This window comes from Lathamus discolor, chromosome 3 (genome assembly GCF_037157495.1).
Source record: "Lathamus discolor isolate bLatDis1 chromosome 3, bLatDis1.hap1, whole genome shotgun sequence".
Taxonomy (NCBI): domain Eukaryota; kingdom Metazoa; phylum Chordata; class Aves; order Psittaciformes; family Psittacidae; genus Lathamus; species Lathamus discolor.
Window position 1 is genome coordinate 137,965,953 of NC_088886.1, and position 17,121 is coordinate 137,983,073.

The 17,121-nt window shown below is 55.1% G+C and overlaps 2 protein-coding genes across 9 annotated transcripts in view; one reads left to right on the forward strand and one right to left on the reverse strand.

Annotated features, from left to right (window-relative positions):
- WBP1L (WW domain binding protein 1 like) overlaps positions 1-7,289 on the forward strand; it is a 60,241-nt gene extending 52,952 nt beyond the window's left edge. For all 8 annotated transcript variants that reach the window (XM_065672149.1, XM_065672155.1, XM_065672151.1 and 5 more), the window contains 2 exons: positions 3,388-3,549; positions 4,990-7,289. In XM_065672149.1, coding sequence (XP_065528221.1) covers positions 3,388-3,549; positions 4,990-5,726 — 899 coding nt within the window. In that variant the 3' untranslated portion in view covers positions 5,727-7,289. The remainder of the gene's footprint in view (positions 1-3,387; positions 3,550-4,989) is intronic.
- A 6,205-nt stretch (positions 7,290-13,494) lies between these two features.
- LOC136011293 (steroid 17-alpha-hydroxylase/17,20 lyase) lies at positions 13,495-17,052 on the reverse strand. Its single transcript, XM_065672942.1, has 8 exons — positions 16,707-17,052; positions 16,072-16,210; positions 15,312-15,541; positions 15,007-15,093; positions 14,693-14,902; positions 14,286-14,455; positions 14,101-14,204; positions 13,495-13,872 (listed from the first exon to the last, which is right to left on the reverse strand). Exons 1-8 carry the CDS (start codon positions 17,016-17,018, stop codon positions 13,604-13,606), a joined length of 1,521 nt encoding a protein of 506 aa, XP_065529014.1. The 5' UTR covers positions 17,019-17,052; the 3' UTR covers positions 13,495-13,603.
- Positions 17,053-17,121: the final 69 nt, after the last annotated feature.

The following is a 17,121-nucleotide window of genomic DNA, read 5'->3' on the forward strand; positions in this document are numbered from 1 at the left end:
CAGTGTTCTGCTTGGCTTACCTCCCTGCTGTTGGTTTTGAAGCCAAGCATCACCAGGTGTATAAATGCACAGCTCAGCCCTGGACATCTTCACTGTTCACTCTATACTCTTAGACATAATATTTACAGTTGTACTTGGCCTGTATATGCGTAGCTTTATTCCAGATAAATGACCCTACTATATATCTGCTAGTCTTTTACAGTTTTTCTGTTCTGCAGCCAAAATTACAGCTGTACCCAAACTTCTGGCTAGGGCATGTTGTAGAGCCTTTTATGGAGGCCCTGGACTGCCAGCATTGTGCTGGGCTTGCAACCAGAGCTACACCAGATCCTCCTCTCAGTGCTGGCACCCTTCTTCAAGTGGCAACCTAGGAGCCCCTCATGTGCCTCAGCACCTATGGGTGTCCCATCCTGTTGCCTCCTATGCACTGGGGGGGACTTTGAGCGCTGCAGTACAGACGTGCTGTTGCATGACAGGCATGTTGCATGAGGAGCAAAGCCATTAAGGAGGACACCAGAAGCCAGGCCAGCAAATGGCCATTGTGGGCACACGCCGCTGACCTCCTGTGATCGTCCAGGCAAATCCTTGGGCTCGTGCTGAGTCAGGGGTTGGGTAATTCCTAGAAGCTCTAGGAAGCGTCAGCAGTTAATGAAACCAGGCAATAACGTGGTATTAGTGGGTTCTTTTTCTGGCAATTCCCAGGAAAAACAACAGATCTCATCCACTTGTGGTTGCGAGCGTGCATAGACCCTTTGCACAAGAATGGAGGTGTTGTTCCTGGCACTGTGGCCAGATTGCAATCCAGTAAATTATGGTCTGCTTACTTAAAATGCCACCTGTGGTTTCAGTAGGATCCAACATTAATTTATTATCCTAAGCTGTTGTATGTTGTTACTGCCTGTTGTTTACAGAGTTGCCGCAGGTCTTCCCAGGAATGGCTGAGCTTACTTTGACCCCTGCTCTGAGCTTGTGCATCAGTTTGTCTGCAAAGCACTTTGGGATTTCTCTGGAATGGGTAGAGAAGTTTTTGAAAGAAGTACTTTATTAATCTTCTGGATGCAGGCTTGGGTGGGAGCAGTTATTCCCTTCAGAAAAATTCGGCTGCTACAGCTGAGATTGCTTAACAGTGGCAGTTCTCCAGGCCATCTTAACTAACTAAGTGCTGCTCGCTACCATTGCATCTAGAGTCCTTGGGAAAGGACATGATCAAATGTGTTAAAAAGCATCTGTTTTCATAACTGTGGCTAAAATCCCTGGATAGCTGGGTGTAATTTTCCATTGTTTTTTGAATGCATGATCACAGACTGCCTGTTGAAAATAAGGAGTACTTAAAAGATGAAGTGCAGGCCTGCCTCAGTGCATGGTGGCGTGCTGTGCCAGTGACCTGGTTTTGATGAGTGTGTTCTTGCCTCTTCAGCAACTAAGAGGCAAGGGACCTTCTCTTAGCAGGAAAGAAAGCGGGAGTCTTCAGACAGCAAGGCAATGTGTATAGGGTTTGCGTGGCAAGGTTGTGGTACTGGGGGTGGCTACAGGGGTAGTTGCAAATACCTGGCTTTGGAGGGAAGCATGGACTAGGCCAGTCCTTTTATACAAAAAGGCTTTTTTTTAGAAATGGGTGTTTGGAAGGCAGCAGACACTTTCTCAGCTCAGATGCAGAGGACATCTCGAGTGCTTCATCCTGCGCTCCTCTGGAGTGAAGATCACCATTTTCTCTCTGCCCTTTGTGGTGCTGCTGAGTAGGCTGGCTAGAAAAACTACCTAGGAACCTTAATTTCCAGCCAAGCAGGAAAAGATGGAGCATGTAACACCTTCATTTGATAGCCAGGTTTGATAAGTTTAGGTATAAGGTGGAATGCAGTCCATTAGGGAGGTTGGTTGTGCAAGGCAAGAGAGATTTCGGTTTGCCATGCCAAAATACATAAAGAATTTGGGTTGCAACACAGGGAGGTGAAAGTCCGTGCTCAAATGCTCACAGGCACGATATGGCACATGCAGTTCACCTACAAACAGCCCAATGTGGGTCTCTGAGATAGGGGATATGGGTCGATTGCACTTTGTTCTGAGCCAGAGCAACACTCCTCTCATTCTTCTAATTCCTAAACTGTTCACCTTTCCCCACCCAGCTCTTAGCAGAGAAAACATCACTAACTCAGCAGGGGATGCTGAAAATATCAAGGTGCAGCAAAGGTGGGACTAGAGGGTTTTGCTAGGGAGGAGAATAAAGCAGTTTGATCTCCCGAGGCAGAAACATACTGAAAATGGGCTGTGGCATGAGGAGTCTTCGTTTTGTCTGTTTGGGAATAATGGAGAGTGGCAAAGGTGCTACCAAAAGAAAAGCAGGGTTGTGATCTCTGCTGAGGAATGGTTGTCAGGCCTACGCATTTCTAAAGGGGGAGCCCTCCTGGTATCCTGAGCTGCAAAACCTGAGCTTAAAAAAGAGATTTAAACAGGTAGAGCTGGGGGCTGTACTTGCAGGAGGCAAAAGCCTAAACCGCAGTGAATGTTGTTGCTCTTTTGAAGTGTTTCTCAGAAACATCTTTCTAGTGCATGCAAGCATGAAGGAAGATCTATGGAAAGGGGGAATTATTCCACATGTTGGAGGGAGTGGAGGAAATGCAGGAAGTGTTCTTTATAAATTCCCTTTTAAGGAACAGTGTACGTACAGTATGACAGGGCGCCGAGACCAGCCGTGACCACAAAGAGAGCAGAAGTTAGATTTCTTGAGGATTCAGTGTGGGGGGGCTGGTTTAATCTAATTTTGGATAATTTAAGACATTGAATACAAAAATAAGTTTTAAAAATATTTTGAGACATTTATGTAAAAAGAGTATGGTTTTGTTAAACGTAACAATGAAGGATTTGGGATGGAAATTAAAGAGCAGTGCGAACAAAAGCAAAACATAGTGCTTGGGGTTTTTCCTCTTCTTCTGTGGTCAATCTGCAGAGTGTCTTTTGTGTCTTGATTGTTACTTTCAAACTGAAGTGGCTGCAGGAGACAAGTTCAATGTTATTCACAGCTCTTCTCATATTTTTGGCTAGAAGAAATGATACCCAAAGGGTGGGAGCGATGATGGAGGGAGCTTAGCTCTGTCTCCATATTTCATTCTTCTCTAGAGTTGTACTTAATGAACATACTCCACATTGTACCAAGGCATATACAGAGTTACCCAGTTTTGTCAGGGCTACCCAGGGCTGTCAGAAGAGGAGTCAACCATGCAGGCAGGTCTGTGTTGAAACCTCCTGGCGTAACATGTATTTCTGCCTTTAAGAGCAGTGCAGGGTTCAGATCTGGGCTTTCTGATGATCTTCCCCATTGCCTTTGTGGTGCTTGCTGGGTTTGGATGTGGCTCTTGGGTTGTGGTTAACACTTGCTCTCCCCCATGGCAGGGTTTTGGCTGGTGTGGACCATCATCATCATCCTCAGCTGCTGTTGCGTTTGCCATCACCGACGTACCAAGCATCGTCTCCAGGCCCAGCAGCGGCAACACGAGATCAACCTGATCGCATACCGGGAAGCCCATAACTATTCAGCCCTGCCGTTTTATTTCCGTATGTACCTCACACTGGTTTTCCTGGAGGTCATGGGTAGCAGGGCAGCAGCAAGTTTTCTGTGTTGGGTGGAAGAGGGCAGCAGTGAAATAGGCTCAGCAAGAGGCAGTGAGCAGCTTTGTGGCCTAACCTTGGCTTGTAGAGATGAGGTGGCATATTCCAGCTGCTGGATGCATTTGACTCCCCCTTGAGTCTGGAGTTGAGCCACACCAGTGACAGCACCTTCACACCCACCCTCGATATGGCTTTGTGAGTACAGTGATCCCCTGAGTGCTTTTCTGGGAGGGTTCTTATAATAATCTCCTTCAGGACTTTATGGATACTCCTCCTTTCCAGCCTGCACTTGCTGCTGGTGGGACTGAGGTGTGGGAAGTGGCTTCTTGAAATACAGTCACACAGAGTGGGTGGAAGAAGTGCCTTGGCAGGGACTGTGCTGCCTTCTGCCCTGTGCTGCAGTAACCAGACCACGTTGCTGGTGAGCAGCCCTAGGACTTGGCAGGAAGGAGCTGTTGCCCATGGCTCAGGGAGAGTACAATTGTTTTGTGCTCTCCTTCGTGCCCTGCTACGCTGCGCTAGAGCAGCAGGCCTCGGCCTTTTGACTGGTGGTATTGCAACTGAGTTTCCTGTAGTGGACTGTTGAGTTGCATGTATGAACTTGCTTTTCTTGTTCAACTCTTGCAGCCTCCTCAGAAATAATCCCCAGCAGCCTTTTCCTTCCCAGGGATACCCAATTGCACGTGGAAAACTGCAGTGCTGTCTTTGTGTTTCCAGTATTTAAGTCCATTCTGTCTATATATAGACTGTTTTGTTGCCTCTTAAGAAATAAACAAAATCTGTCATAGATTTGTGGGGCTGTAAGTACAATAAACCAAACTTTCTTGACAGTACTGCCAGTTTGTTCTGCCTGCACCAGAAAAAACATGAATCCAGTATTAAAACAACAACTGAAAGCCAGGATCCTTGTAACTGCTTATGTCTCTTCATATGTGCATAAAGCTTTGCGAGATGAGGTCTTTGCTCTTGAAAGTGGAATCCTGGCTGAGAAGCCAGTGTTGGAGAGGGCTGGTGAGGATGTTCTCTGCAGCTGATGCAGGCCATCCCTTGGTGTGGTTTATGGGGCTGTATTGGGGTACAGGGTGGTGATGGTAAGTTCACCTGGTAGCCCTGGGCAAAGACTTGAGAGCCAAGAGATCAGACTGCTGTTCTGAGCTGTGTCCATCTCCTCCTGTAAAGGTTCCCTCCTGTGCCATGATTGCTGCTTCTCTAGAACTTGATGTGGCTCATTTGGGCCAAGTTTTGGCACCTCTTGTAAAGCCCCTTGAGCTGTTCAGAGGGAAGGTGCTGGTAGACAACAAACAACTAACAGACCTGTGTTAATGACTTGTTTCCTGGGATAAGCTGTTCAAGAAATAACTTCTCCTCCTTGCTTCCCACTTTCAGGGTTTTTGCCAAATTATTTACTACCTCCCTATGAGGAAGTGGTGAACCGACCGCCGACCCCACCACCACCATACAGTGCCTTACATCAGCAGTGCGTCCCAGCAGGCAGCAGTAGCACAATCCCAGACACGCCAAGAAACCTACAGCCAGCACAGAGCAGCTCAGCAGCACCCAGTGGCAATAACAGCAGTACTGACCACCCCGGGTCGCCCGGCCTTGGGGATCCCGAGCCCTCCGCCACCACGCTTGAGAGAGCAGTTGCCAAAATGCAAAGCATTGAGCCTGGTGGTACCAGCACAGGAGCCGAGCTGGTGGAGAGGGCCAGTCCTGATAAGGATACTGAGTGCAAGGAGGAACTGCTCAAAGGTTACAGCTCTGAGAGCTTGGAGCAGAGCAGCGCCATTCCCGATGCGAAGGACAAGACGCCGGGCCGGCAGCGCCGCTTCACTGGCGACTCGGGCATCGAAGTCTGTGTATGCAACCGGGGCCATCATGACGACGACCTCAAGGAGTTTGATGGGCTCATTGATGATGCTTTGGACGGGCCCCTGGACTTCTGTGACAGCTGCAGCGGCCGACCCCATGGGGATGAGGAGGAAGGGCTTTTTAATGCCGCAGAGGAGCAGCACCGTGAACACAGCCACCACCACCTGCCCCGGCAGCCAGTGTGTGTACTCTTGAACACAATAAATGAGCAGGACTCTCCAAACTCTTGTACCAGTAACTCCCCCAGCTAAGGTGGCAGAGTGGAAGGGAGAAAAAAAAAACAAAGAAATGAGAGTGGAATAAGAGGATAACAACTTTAATAGGAGAAAAAAGGTGATACAACCTTTCATTAGTTTATTTCTGTTTCTCCCCCTCCAGTATAATTCGAGGACTAGTCCTCGAAGGCCCGGCACGTGGGGGACGGGTCGCTCGGGGTTTTGTTAATCATGTCTGTCCTGCTCCGCAGGGCAGGGACTGGTGTTTCTCAATGAGACCTTCTAACAAATGGAATTTTCCCAATGGTGATTTTGGTGATGGTTATTATGAGTTTGTTGGTTTTAGTTTTCTGAAACACTGCTTTATCTCGCAATCAGTAAAGCTCAGCAGATCTCACCCTGGGAGGATACAAAATCACCGTCAGGCTTCAACCTCCAGGTGTCTTCCCAGAAGCAAGCAGCTTCTGACAGTGCTGGCAGTCAGTAGCCCAAGAGTTCTGGTTTGATATAGTGCTCTTGAGGTATTGGGGATTTCTTTTCGTTTTAGCTTTTATTTTGTGTGTGTGTACGTGTGCGTGTGTATAAAGTTTTCCTGAAGCTGGTGAATGCCTGAACACAGCAGCCCTATAACCTCTGGTGCTTCAGTGTTTAAGACAGCAGGTAGGAAATTTCCCACTTCAAGCTGGTGATGGAAGGACCAGTTTCTTCCAGAAGGAGTGTTAGTCTACCGTGAGCAGCTTGAAAAGAAAGGCTTTGCAGAAATTTGCCTTTATATGTCATTTTTAAAGACAAGCGTATTCCTTCAATGCCTCCAAGAGCACAGTTAGAAGTAGAATCCAGGCAGCTGGGCTGCCTTCCAAGTACTGTGGTCTCCGAATGACCTTTTCCCGGTGTGCTGCAAAAGGGCTTGGCTTTATTTTGTTCCTTTCTTTGCACCCCGACAGCAGCACACTGGAGTTAAGATGACAAAAAAGAACAGGGCTCTCTTTGGCCAGCGTGCCTTCAAGCTTCAGCGATGCATGTTGAACAAATGGAGACGAGAGCTCCGTCCATTGTGAAGGGATGACTTACCATGTAGATGTGGAAGACCTGTGCAGTATTTTTGTTTGAAATCCAAATGTTCGGTGCGATTCTAATGTTGACCACTTCAAAGAAATGAATGTCTGTTTTCCTTTTGTTTTTATGGTGCCAACTGGCTACTGTACAATGTCTGTGAGCGTGTGTGTGTGACTGCAATCCATGCATGCAAGTCCTACTGGTAATACGAAAACCTGCTGTAAGACTGCAAGAAAATTTACTGTAGCTTTGCTTTAATAAACGGTAGAGATTTTGTTAGTGACAACCTGAAGGAAAAACAAAGAGCTTGAAACTAACATTCCCTAGTGTGCTCATGTGGAAGAGAGCACAGTTCACACTATGTATCTTGTTCTCGGGTTTTCTCCCCGGCCCTTTTATAATTATGGTCATCCTGATCATTACTGTTATGGGGGGGGAAAGAAAATTGAAAACTGAACTCGGGCATACTCAGATTTGATTGATTGAAAACCAAAATCAGTTTTAAATAAGGTGGAAACCAAAATATAATGCCTTTTCTGATAACTTGCCTGTGTGTATGTGCATCATTTTGTGAGTTAAGAGCAAGGTTTATCTTTAGTTTGTGGTTGTGCTTTGGTTTCTGAACTGGAGGTACGTAGCACTGTGCTGGATAGAGATGACAGCAAGACAAGTGGTGCTCATCTCCGTATTTACCCACGTGTTTGAGGAGAGCACTTTTACCTTACCAGGTTTAGGAGAATCTCACTCCTTTGTCTGTCACAGCCCTTCTCTGCTATCAGAACAGCTGATGAAAGCAGCTCTTCAGTTTGTGTCTTTGGATGCTCTTAGGAATGAAAGACTTCGGTGTGGATTCAGGAGACCTTGTTCCTGGATGCCTGGAGTGTGCAAGGTAACAGAGAGGCTGTACTCACCCCAGAGCCACGCTGGCTCCCTGTGCGCTGACCACCCAGGTCACTCCCAGCTGTTCACTGACCGCATGCATCTTTTGAGAAGAGAATTAAAGGTCCCCAGTGCCACCCTTAGGAATTCTGTACGTATTGGCACCGGGTTTTGCTCCTCACAGCACAGAGAAAGCTAAAACAAAGCACGTAAGTCCTTATGGAGTGGGGTTTAACTGCTCTAAGTCCTGGGGATGGCCCCGTGGCAGTGGGAGACCCCCTGCCAGTGTTTTTGTGGTATAAGACAAAAAATCTGTGTTTGCTTTCGTGCCACCCCACTGAGGGTGGGGGAAACCCCACTTCTATGGACATACAGGTGCTTACCTCTAAGCAAGCTGCTATTTCTGATCTTAAAAAGTCAGGGAGAAGCAGGGGTGAACCTGTTTTTAGCCTGTTTTTATGAGTCCTGGAGGCTTTTAAGGACCATAGAGAAAGAAGGCACAAACCACATTTCTTAAGCCCACATGTGCCTGAGGAGGAGCAGGACAGTCAGTGTGGCTCTTGGTGATTCAGGCTTTTAGACCTGGAGCAGGAGGAATGGTGCAGGGCAGGACAGCTCCTTGGAGGCATCCAGCTGGTGTCTCTTCAGGGCTAAAAACATGGGCAGGCAGAGAGCTCCCAAAGCTCCAGCTTTGGAGCTTTAGAAAGGTGCTTGATCCTCACCTGTGTCCCTTGGTAGAAAGTCAACATGACACGAACAGAGCTCTTCTCTGCACGCCGTGGGTGTAAAGTGCTGGAGAAGTGAGGATGCAGGCAAGTGTGCATCTCTTACCACCAGGGCACCAAAATCCACCCACTTCAAGCTATAAGGGGCAAGTGTTTTATGATTGTCATAAACATGCCACTTCAAAACCGAGTTGCAAACAGTGCAGCACAATTGAGGGCAAATTAGTGTCAATCCATGGCTAGATGTTTTTCTTTGCAACATGTTTCAAGTGTTGGTGCCAATAATACTTAAAGTCTATTTTTGCCAGAGCCTTTGGCAGTGCAGTGCTGCTTACACGGCGTGGTTTTGGCCACTGAAGTCAGCTCTGAGGGCAAAGACCCAGCGGGTGTCCCTGCAGGCGTGGGGGGATGTCGCCTGGGGGCAGGCACTGCAGAGCCCATGTGATGGCTCAGCAAGAGGGTCCCCCAGGCACGGCTGGTGGATGCTGCAGCATCGCCTTGGTGTTCCCAAGGGATGCTTCAGCTCCAACAATGCAAACTTACCCCTCTGGGAACACCGCTCTGGTTTTTCTACAGCGTATTGTTGCATGTTTATACAACCCAGCGGCTGGGTGTTGGCTGAAGATGGAGGAGGAGGGGATGGTGCGTCTTGGTGTGTGCTGGCAGCCTGCTCTCGGAGCTCCTACCTGCCTAACTCGAGGCGAAGGAAAGCCGAGGCGCAGTTAAGCTGCTGCGTTACGCAGTCATTGAAAACTTCCTGGGGCAGGAAACCTGAGCGAGGCTCCGGGACAGCAGCCCCGGCTGGGAGCTCTGAGGCAACAGGAGCGTTGGGGCGCCCGTCGCGCCCGGGGACGTGCGTCAGCGGCGGCAGCCGGGGCTGCCTCGCTTCCTGCCCCTGCAGCCCAGGCTCCCACAGACACATCCTATTCTGAGCCGGGCTCGACCCACGGTGACCCCGCTCCCAGCGGAGCCTGGCAGGGATCCTGCTGCAGTGAACGCGCTCCCTGCAGCCGGCTGCCTCCCGACCCTCACTCACCTGCCCAGGAGGTGTCACCCCCTTGGGTTTGGATCTCTTGTTTCTATAGGAAAAGCCTGGCCCAGGCTGGGCGCGGGGTCGGGCCGGCAGCCCCGCTGGGAGCAAGCCGTGCAGCAGACCGCAGCGAGCAGCGTGGGCAGGCCGGGATCAGTTGCTGTTCTTCCGCTGTCTTCATCAGAGCCGGTTCCCCCTCCCCTGCAGCACAGCTCTGCTGTTATCAGATGGGCCCGGTGCCCACCCCAGGCGTCTCAGGAGTGGTGCAAGCGCTGCAGTCTCTGTGCCGGGGGGTCACAGGCCGCCGGGGTGGTGCTGGGCTTGTTTTCGGGTGGTGAACAGCTGTGTCCTGAGCTTCGTGCTCGCTCAGCTCGCCCGGCGCCCTGCCCGCTGCCAGCCCCCAGGTACTGCCAGCATCACCTGCGCCTCCGCTGCTGGCTGCGGCTCTGCAGCACAGCCTGCGGTGTAAAGTGGAGCCCCTCAAGCTTGGAAGGCTCCTGAGCGGGGTGGGCTGAGAGCTGTGCCCCCCGAAATGAGTTTGTGTGACGGAAAGGCTTGGGCTTGTTGTACCCGGTGTCCTCGAGTCCTCCCTTGGTGTGAGCTCTGCTCCATGGGGTACAGCGTGGGAACAGCCATGGGTGAAAAATCTCCATCCCTTCCACTATCACTGATTCCTCTTTTGCAGCCCCCTGGGCTGCAGGGAGATGCTGTTTCCTGACCCACATAAGCTGCCCTTTAGCTCCGTTCCCTCCTGCTTAGTGCAAAGACCCCAGGTGACCCCGGAGGAAGGGCAGGGACCCAGCATGGCTCAAGCTGTTAGAGCGGCCGGATTATTTCAGCGGCAGAAGCCCCGGTGTTCGCAGTGGCTGCCCTTGCTCAGCCGGCCGAAACCCCTAGTGGCAGCTGCTGCGCTCCCCCCCCCAGCTCTCTCATGGGCATCATCCGCCTGTGTCTGAGTCGCTGAGCTGCTCGGTGCCAGGTCTGAGTGGGGCCAAAGGACTGGTCCAGGGTGGGCCCAGGGAGTCCGACTTCCGCAGGGGCTCAGGGGGCAGGAGGGTGGAAGGGAGCCCGGTGCAGCCCGGGTGAAGCTGTGCGGTGGGGTCAGGAGTGTTTGGGTGCAGGGCCCGGCCCCGCTGCAGCTGTCAGGGCATGAACGCTCTGAGGATGATTCAGCCCGTCCCTGCCCGTTCCCCCCGCGGGAGCAGCCGTGCCCGCGGCTCTTTACCCGCTCGCACGGTGCCGGTGCCGGCAGCTGGTGCCGGGCGCTGGAGCCCCGCGGCGCCGCCTGCTCCGGCTGGGAGGAGATGGGCTGGGGCCGGGCTCGGGGTGATGGGGTTTGCAGCGCGTGGCTGGGGCCCGGGTCTAGGGCAGCAGCTGCCAGCACAACCCAGGGAGCCCCAGCTGGAGCCGGGGCTTCGGGCAAGCGTTTGCAGCCGGAGGCGTTTGTTCTCCCGTCTCGAAACATCCCCGGCCCCGAAGTCCCTGTTCCTGCCTCATGGTACGCGCTGGCCTTGAGTGCTTGCAGTGAGCGCACGCACCTTGCAGCGAGCGCTGTGGCAGCGGTACCGTGCGTGCAAGGGGCCGGCCCTGCGGCGGCTCTGACAAGGAGAGAATCCCTTCCTACACCAGGGTCAAACAGTGCCTTGGTAAGCAGGCACAGCGGTGCTGGAGGTCGTGTCCTGGTACTCTGGGAGGCATCGGGATGCTGGTGACGGCCGGAGCCTGGAGAGGAGCCTCTCTCTGCACGTGCAGCTGGGGACAGGCTGTGGGGCAGGGGAAGGACCAGGCTGGCGCAGTCCCTGGGAAAGCCCAGAGCATCCTGTTGGGACAGGCTTCCCCAGACCTGCTCTGAGCTCAGTCCCCCTTCACACGCCAGCATCAGCCTGTGCCGGTGCAGGTGGAGGGAGCAGAATCCGAGCGGCACCCCTGGTGTGATGGAAAGGGGCACGAGAACAGGAAGGGCTGTAGGGCTCAGCACACAGCAGCAGCAGCAGGGCTGAGCTCCCCTCTGCCCCGCTTCTGGTGGGTCACCTGCACAAATCACCCCGAGGATTGCCCCTGTGTGTGCAGAGGTTCTTCCTCCAGCTCCTCACCACTGCCCTGAGCCCGCCTGAGAATGGACTGGGAGATGCTCACAGTGCTGGGCTGGGCTGCGAGCACATTGTCTTCGTTATCCCTGTGCCTTCCCCAGGCTGACAGGGCCCATTTGGCATCAGATGCCAAAAGTGAAGGGGCTGGTGAAAGCCAGGTGCTGGTGGTTCAAAGCAAAACGTGCAGTTTTGGCACACAAAGTAGAAAGAGTAGTGGTGGGGAGGCTGTATGCCAGATTTCCTGCCTGCGAGTAAGGGAGAGCTGGGGAAAAGAAAAGGGGGGAAAAGTGGGGCTGTGTGGGGCTGGGAGTGTCACACTGTGCTGGGGCTGTGTGGATCTATCCGCTTTCCCGATTCGCTTTCCCTCCGGGCACCCTGAGCCATAGCTGTGTTGCCATTGAGTTAAATATTAAGAGATCAAGTTACAGCGAACCAGAAACCCAATTGTGTGCTGCCCTCCACAGCTCGGTAGTGTTCTGTGAAAGCAAACCCGGCCCCTTGCGTTACCAGGAGGTTGTGCTGCTCCAAGTGATGGCCATAACCCAGCCGCAGTGAACATCAGAACACTGAGACCTCACCTGGAGTATTGTGTGCAGTTCTGGTGTCCTCAACATAAAAAGGACATGGAACTGCTGGAACAAGTCCAGAGGAGGCCACGAGGATGATCAGGGGACTGGAGCACCTCCCATATGAAGACAGGCTGAGGAAGTTGGGGCTGTTCAGCCTGGAGAAGAGAAGGCTGCGTGGGGACCTCATAGCAGCCTTCCAGTACCTGAAGGGGGCCTATAGGGATGCTGGGGAGGGACTCTTTGTCAGGGACTGTAGTGACAGGACAAGGGGTAACGGGTTGAAACTTAAACAGGGGAAGTTTAGATTGGATATAAGGAGGAAATTCTTTCTTGTTAGGGTGGTGAGGCACTGGAATGGGTTGCCCAGGGAGGTTGTGACTGCTCCATCCCTGGCGGTGTTCAAGGCCAGCTTGGATGAAGCCTTGGGTGGGATGGTTTAGTGTGAGGTGCCCCTGCCCATGGCAGGGGGTTGGAACTGGATGATCTTAAGGCCCTTTCCAACCCAAACTGTTCTACGATTCCATGATTGCTGCACAGTGAATGTCAGCAGCCCCCAGCGCTGTGGTGCTCATGCACTGGGCCTGGGGTGGGAGGGGGTTCCAGGTGCCCCTGGGTGTCCCCAAGCAATGGGAGCCCCACTTTTGCCTGGGGCTGGTGCTGCCTGCATCTCCCCTTGATGGCTCACACAGAGGACAGGATCAGGCAGCCCTGCAGCCCTACAAGGGGCCTGTGTCCTGCCTGGAAGGGGCTTCATGCATGCAGGTGTACATGTGTGCATGCAAGCACATACGTACGTGTGTATGTAAGCATACTCAGGCATAAATGTATCCTTGTGCTTTTGTGTGCATATACATGCTTGTAAGTGCATGTGTGTGCAGGCACGTGTTCATATGCCTATGTGTGCTGGCAGCAGTGAGTGCACTTGTGTACTGAGGGAGAGGAAGCCACGGGGGAGTCAAAACTGAGGGAATCTCTGAGCTGTTTCTCTCTTTCTCCCTGCAAGGAGCAAGCAGGGGTCCCAGTGTCCTGGGATGGGGCTGAAGAACTCTCCCTGCCCCATGGCAGGCTCAGCTCCCAGCCCATGTCATGTTCATTCTCCCTGCTCCCAGTGGGGAAACTGAGGCAGGGGCCAGCCATGGTCACAGCCTGGGCATCCCTAACCCCAAACTGCCCACTGCTCACATCCCCCCTTACCTGGCTGGGGTGGGCCCTTGTCCCCCCTGGCTGTGTTGGGGGAGTGGTCCCCATGGCTCAGTGTTGACTCTGGACAGGCCCCCACCTCGCATCCCTGGGAGGGGTGAAGGGACTGTTGGTGTTGGCAGCCCCACAGAGGTGCCATGGCTTCCCAGCTCAGCCTAATGCTCGCAGCAAGCTGCAGGACCACCGTGTATCTCATGCACCCTCCCACCTCCCTCTGCCCTCCACAGCCTGCCCAAAAAATACCAGGAGCCACACTGCCTTGGGAACAGCTTTATCTGGACAACCCTGCACCCATGGGCAGGCAGGGCATGTCCCATCCTGTCCCATCACACCCCACCACTGCGGGGTCCAGGGCTGGCTCCCATCACGAGGCCGCTCGCCATGCATCCCGCAGCCTGGCCTTCACCCGAAACTTCTGCACCTGCAGCACAACGCCGAACTTGCCCTCCAGCGAGGGCAGGGGCTGGTCCTGGGGGCACTCGAGTGTGAAGCGCTGCAGCACCCAGGCCAGGAAGAGGAACAGCTCCATCTTGGCCAGGACTTTGCCCAGGCAGACACGGATCCCAGCCCCAAAGGGCAGGTAGCTGGGCGAGGGCGAGTGGATGTGCTGACCCCGCTCATCCAGGAAGCGGCCTGCAACAGGAAGAGGCAGCATTGGCATCAACAGAGATCAGTCCCTGAGACCTGCCTGAGTTTATCATCTGCATGTCCCTCCCCTGAGCTGCAACAGCAGAGACAGTGCAAGTGCCCCAGCCAGGGGGGAACAGCATCCAACATCCCACCACCAAGTCAGCCCCAGGCTCAGCCTCTCCTGCTGCACCCGCCCCACCATCCCCTGCCCCCTGGGAGCACTGAACCCACCGGGGTTGAACTCCTCAGGCTTGTCCCACTCCTTCTCATCATGGTGCACGGACCAGAGGTTGATGACGACCCTGGCGCCCTTGGGGATGGAGTATTCCCCGATGCTGCAAGGCAAACGCAGAGGGAGATGGTTGCTCCCTCCCGTAGTCTCTGCCCACATCCTGACAGTACCATGGGGGTCTCACCTGGTGTCGGCAAGGGATACGTGCGGGATGAGCAGGGGGGACACGGGCCGGATGCGCAGCACTTCACTGATGGTGGCCTCCAGGTAGGGCAGCAGTGGGCGGTCGCTGAGGAGGGGATGACGCACCAGCCCGATCTTCTGGTCCATCTCCTCCTGGATCTTCCTCTGGACCTGAGATGGGAGGAAGGGCTGGGATGGGAGCCCAGGGATGGGGGTGCCCTGTGCACTGGGGCTCCCCATGGCAGTGGGGTACACTGAGCCTCACCAGCATGCTCTGGCACACTGTGTGGGGCAAAAGTAAATTGGCCACAGCCTGGTCCTGCTCATTGGCAAAGCCTGCCATCTCCCTTGGCACCTCCTTCCCCAAAGCCCCCACTATGTGGCCCTGACACAGAACACAGACCCTACCTCGGGGTAGTGGAGCAGGTAGAGCACAGCCCATTTGAGCACAGTCGTGGTGGTCTCCACGCCAGCCCCAAAGATGTCCCCCACCGTCATGAGGAGGTGGTCGTCAGTCAGCTCCAGCCCTGGTGCCAGGGCGCTGCTGCTCTCGGCACTGAGCCTCACTTGCAGGAGGGCGTCCATGAGGTCCTTCACAGCGTCCCCGCAGAAGGCTTCCTGCCAGGGGACACGTGTGAGCTGGGCTGTGCTGGGCACAGACCCCTGCAGCTCCAGCACCCCACAGCTCCTGAGCATCGCCCTTGTCCTGGCCCTGTTGGCACCTTGTGTTCGGTGAACTTCTGCTGGAGCAGCTGGTCCCGCACCTTGAGGCATCTCTTCAGCAGGGCCAGGTCCTTGTTGGGGAAGATCTGCGGGGAGAAAAGCCCCATTACAGTGAGGGGCTCCAGTTCAGCCCAGCCTCTGCAGTCCATCTGTGCCCACCAGGGTACTGGCTCTTGTGGGACACCAGGGCAGGGACCCTCCTAAACCCTGGGGTACTCAGGTAGCCCCCTCCTGCATGACACCTCCCAACTCCTTCCTGTGATCCAGGGTGAGAAGAACTGGCAGTCCCTGTGTCCTTGCTTACCTGGAGCCAGGGGAAGATGTCCACCAAGCTCTCCTTGGCCACGGTGTCCACGATACCCTGGCTGTACTCCAGCATGGCCTCGAACTCGGGGTCCCCGCGCCGGTACGAGGAGTTGAAGCAGAGGGAGCAGACCACGTTGGTGACGGCCCGTGTGAGCTCAGGGCCCATGTCCAGGGCCATGTCCTGTGCAGCGCTGAGCGTCTCGCACAGGGACGCAGCTTCCCGGCAGACTGGGGTGGAGAGGAGGAGCAGGTAAAGGGGTGACGGTGGAGCTGAGGGGGTGCAGGGGGCATCTGAGGGATGGAAGCAGGGGTCCCCCACTCAGTCAGGGTGTGCAGCCTGCAGAGGGCCCTGTCAGGGCTGAGCCTCAAGGGGCTGGGGTGGCCAGAAGGGGTGATACTGGGTGTGGGAGGAGCAGAGGGGATGGGGACACACAGCGAAGTCTGTGTGCAGCTGGATGCACCTCCCGGGTGGAGCAGGGAGCCCCGTGGGCTGGGAGCAGGCTCCGTGCCTCAGTTTCCCCAGCTGAGTGAGGGGAGCCAAAGCTTGGGGGGAAAAACATATGGGGAGAGGTGCTGGCAAAGTAGCAGGGATGGAAGGAGAGGGACCGAGCTCCTGGCAGGCAAACTAAGTGCATGCTGGGGGGGTTGGGGCCAAGCCAATGAGTCCCCCTTGGGTCCCAGGGGATCAGGGCACAGGGAAAGGGAAAGCTGAGCTCGGATCAAAGTGCGGGAGGAGGCAGAGCGGGGGGAGCACTTACTGATCCTCTCGAGGGTGAGCGAGCCCTCCCCGAACATGGAGAGCGCAGCGTGCACCAGCTTGCGCTGGAACTTCCAGAGGGGCCCGTAGCTGGCAAAGGCGATGTCCTTGCCCCCCCGGGACAGCAGGTCCGTGGTCACCTGTGGGACACGCAGTCCCAGGGTCACCCTGCTGCAGGGCAGCCCCGAGAGGGGTGATGCTGCAGCGGCTGGATGTTCATCTCATCTCATCTCATCCCAGGGATGGTCCAGGGGGATGGTGGTTAGCGCCGGTGGGCAAAGCCAGGGCCATGAGCTTTGCTTTCCCATCCCAAAAACTGATGGAGAGGTCGGGGAGGGTTAGGGACAGGTGTGCCCGGGGAACTTGGAGGGTGCAGGGAGCCCGGTGGTACCTGAACCCATGCCCCAAAATGCAGCCAGCCCTGGGGAAAACCGGGCCCCCTTGGGATGGAGGATGCGCAGGATTCGCCCCGGGGAACGGGGCAGAGAGGGGGCTGCCCGTGCCGCTGCCATTGCTGCAGGCAGAACGGGGAAAGGAGAGGGACCCTGCCGGGTGCCAGCCCCTCTCTTGTGAGCAGCCCCCGCCTCACCCCACGCCGCAGAAGAAGGGGCTCCCCGAACGCCGCTGCCGACTCACGGTGCGGGGCCGTCCGGCGAACGCCTTCCCTTTCTTCAGCAGCACCTCCCTGGCGTGCCGGTAGCTGTTGACCACCACCACGTAGTGGGAGCCCATCCAGAGAGCATAGAGGCTGCCGTAGCGGCCCTGCAGGCGCCAGAGCCGCAGGTGGAGCTGGGGGTGCCCGGCCAGCTGCAGCAGGCTGCCCACCAGCGGCAGCGCGGGCAGGCTCCGCGGCCGCCCCGGCCCCGCCGTGCCCCTGCGGTGTGCCAGCCCCCAGGAGCAGAGCAGGGCCAGAGCCAGGGCCAGCAGCAGGGCGCCCAGCAGCGGCATGGTGTGGGGCCGGCTGTGGGGCTGCAGCGGCGCGGGGGGCCTTTATACAGGCGGCGGGGTCGTCGCCTTGACCCCCAAGGCGGGCTCGGCTCCTTATCAGGGG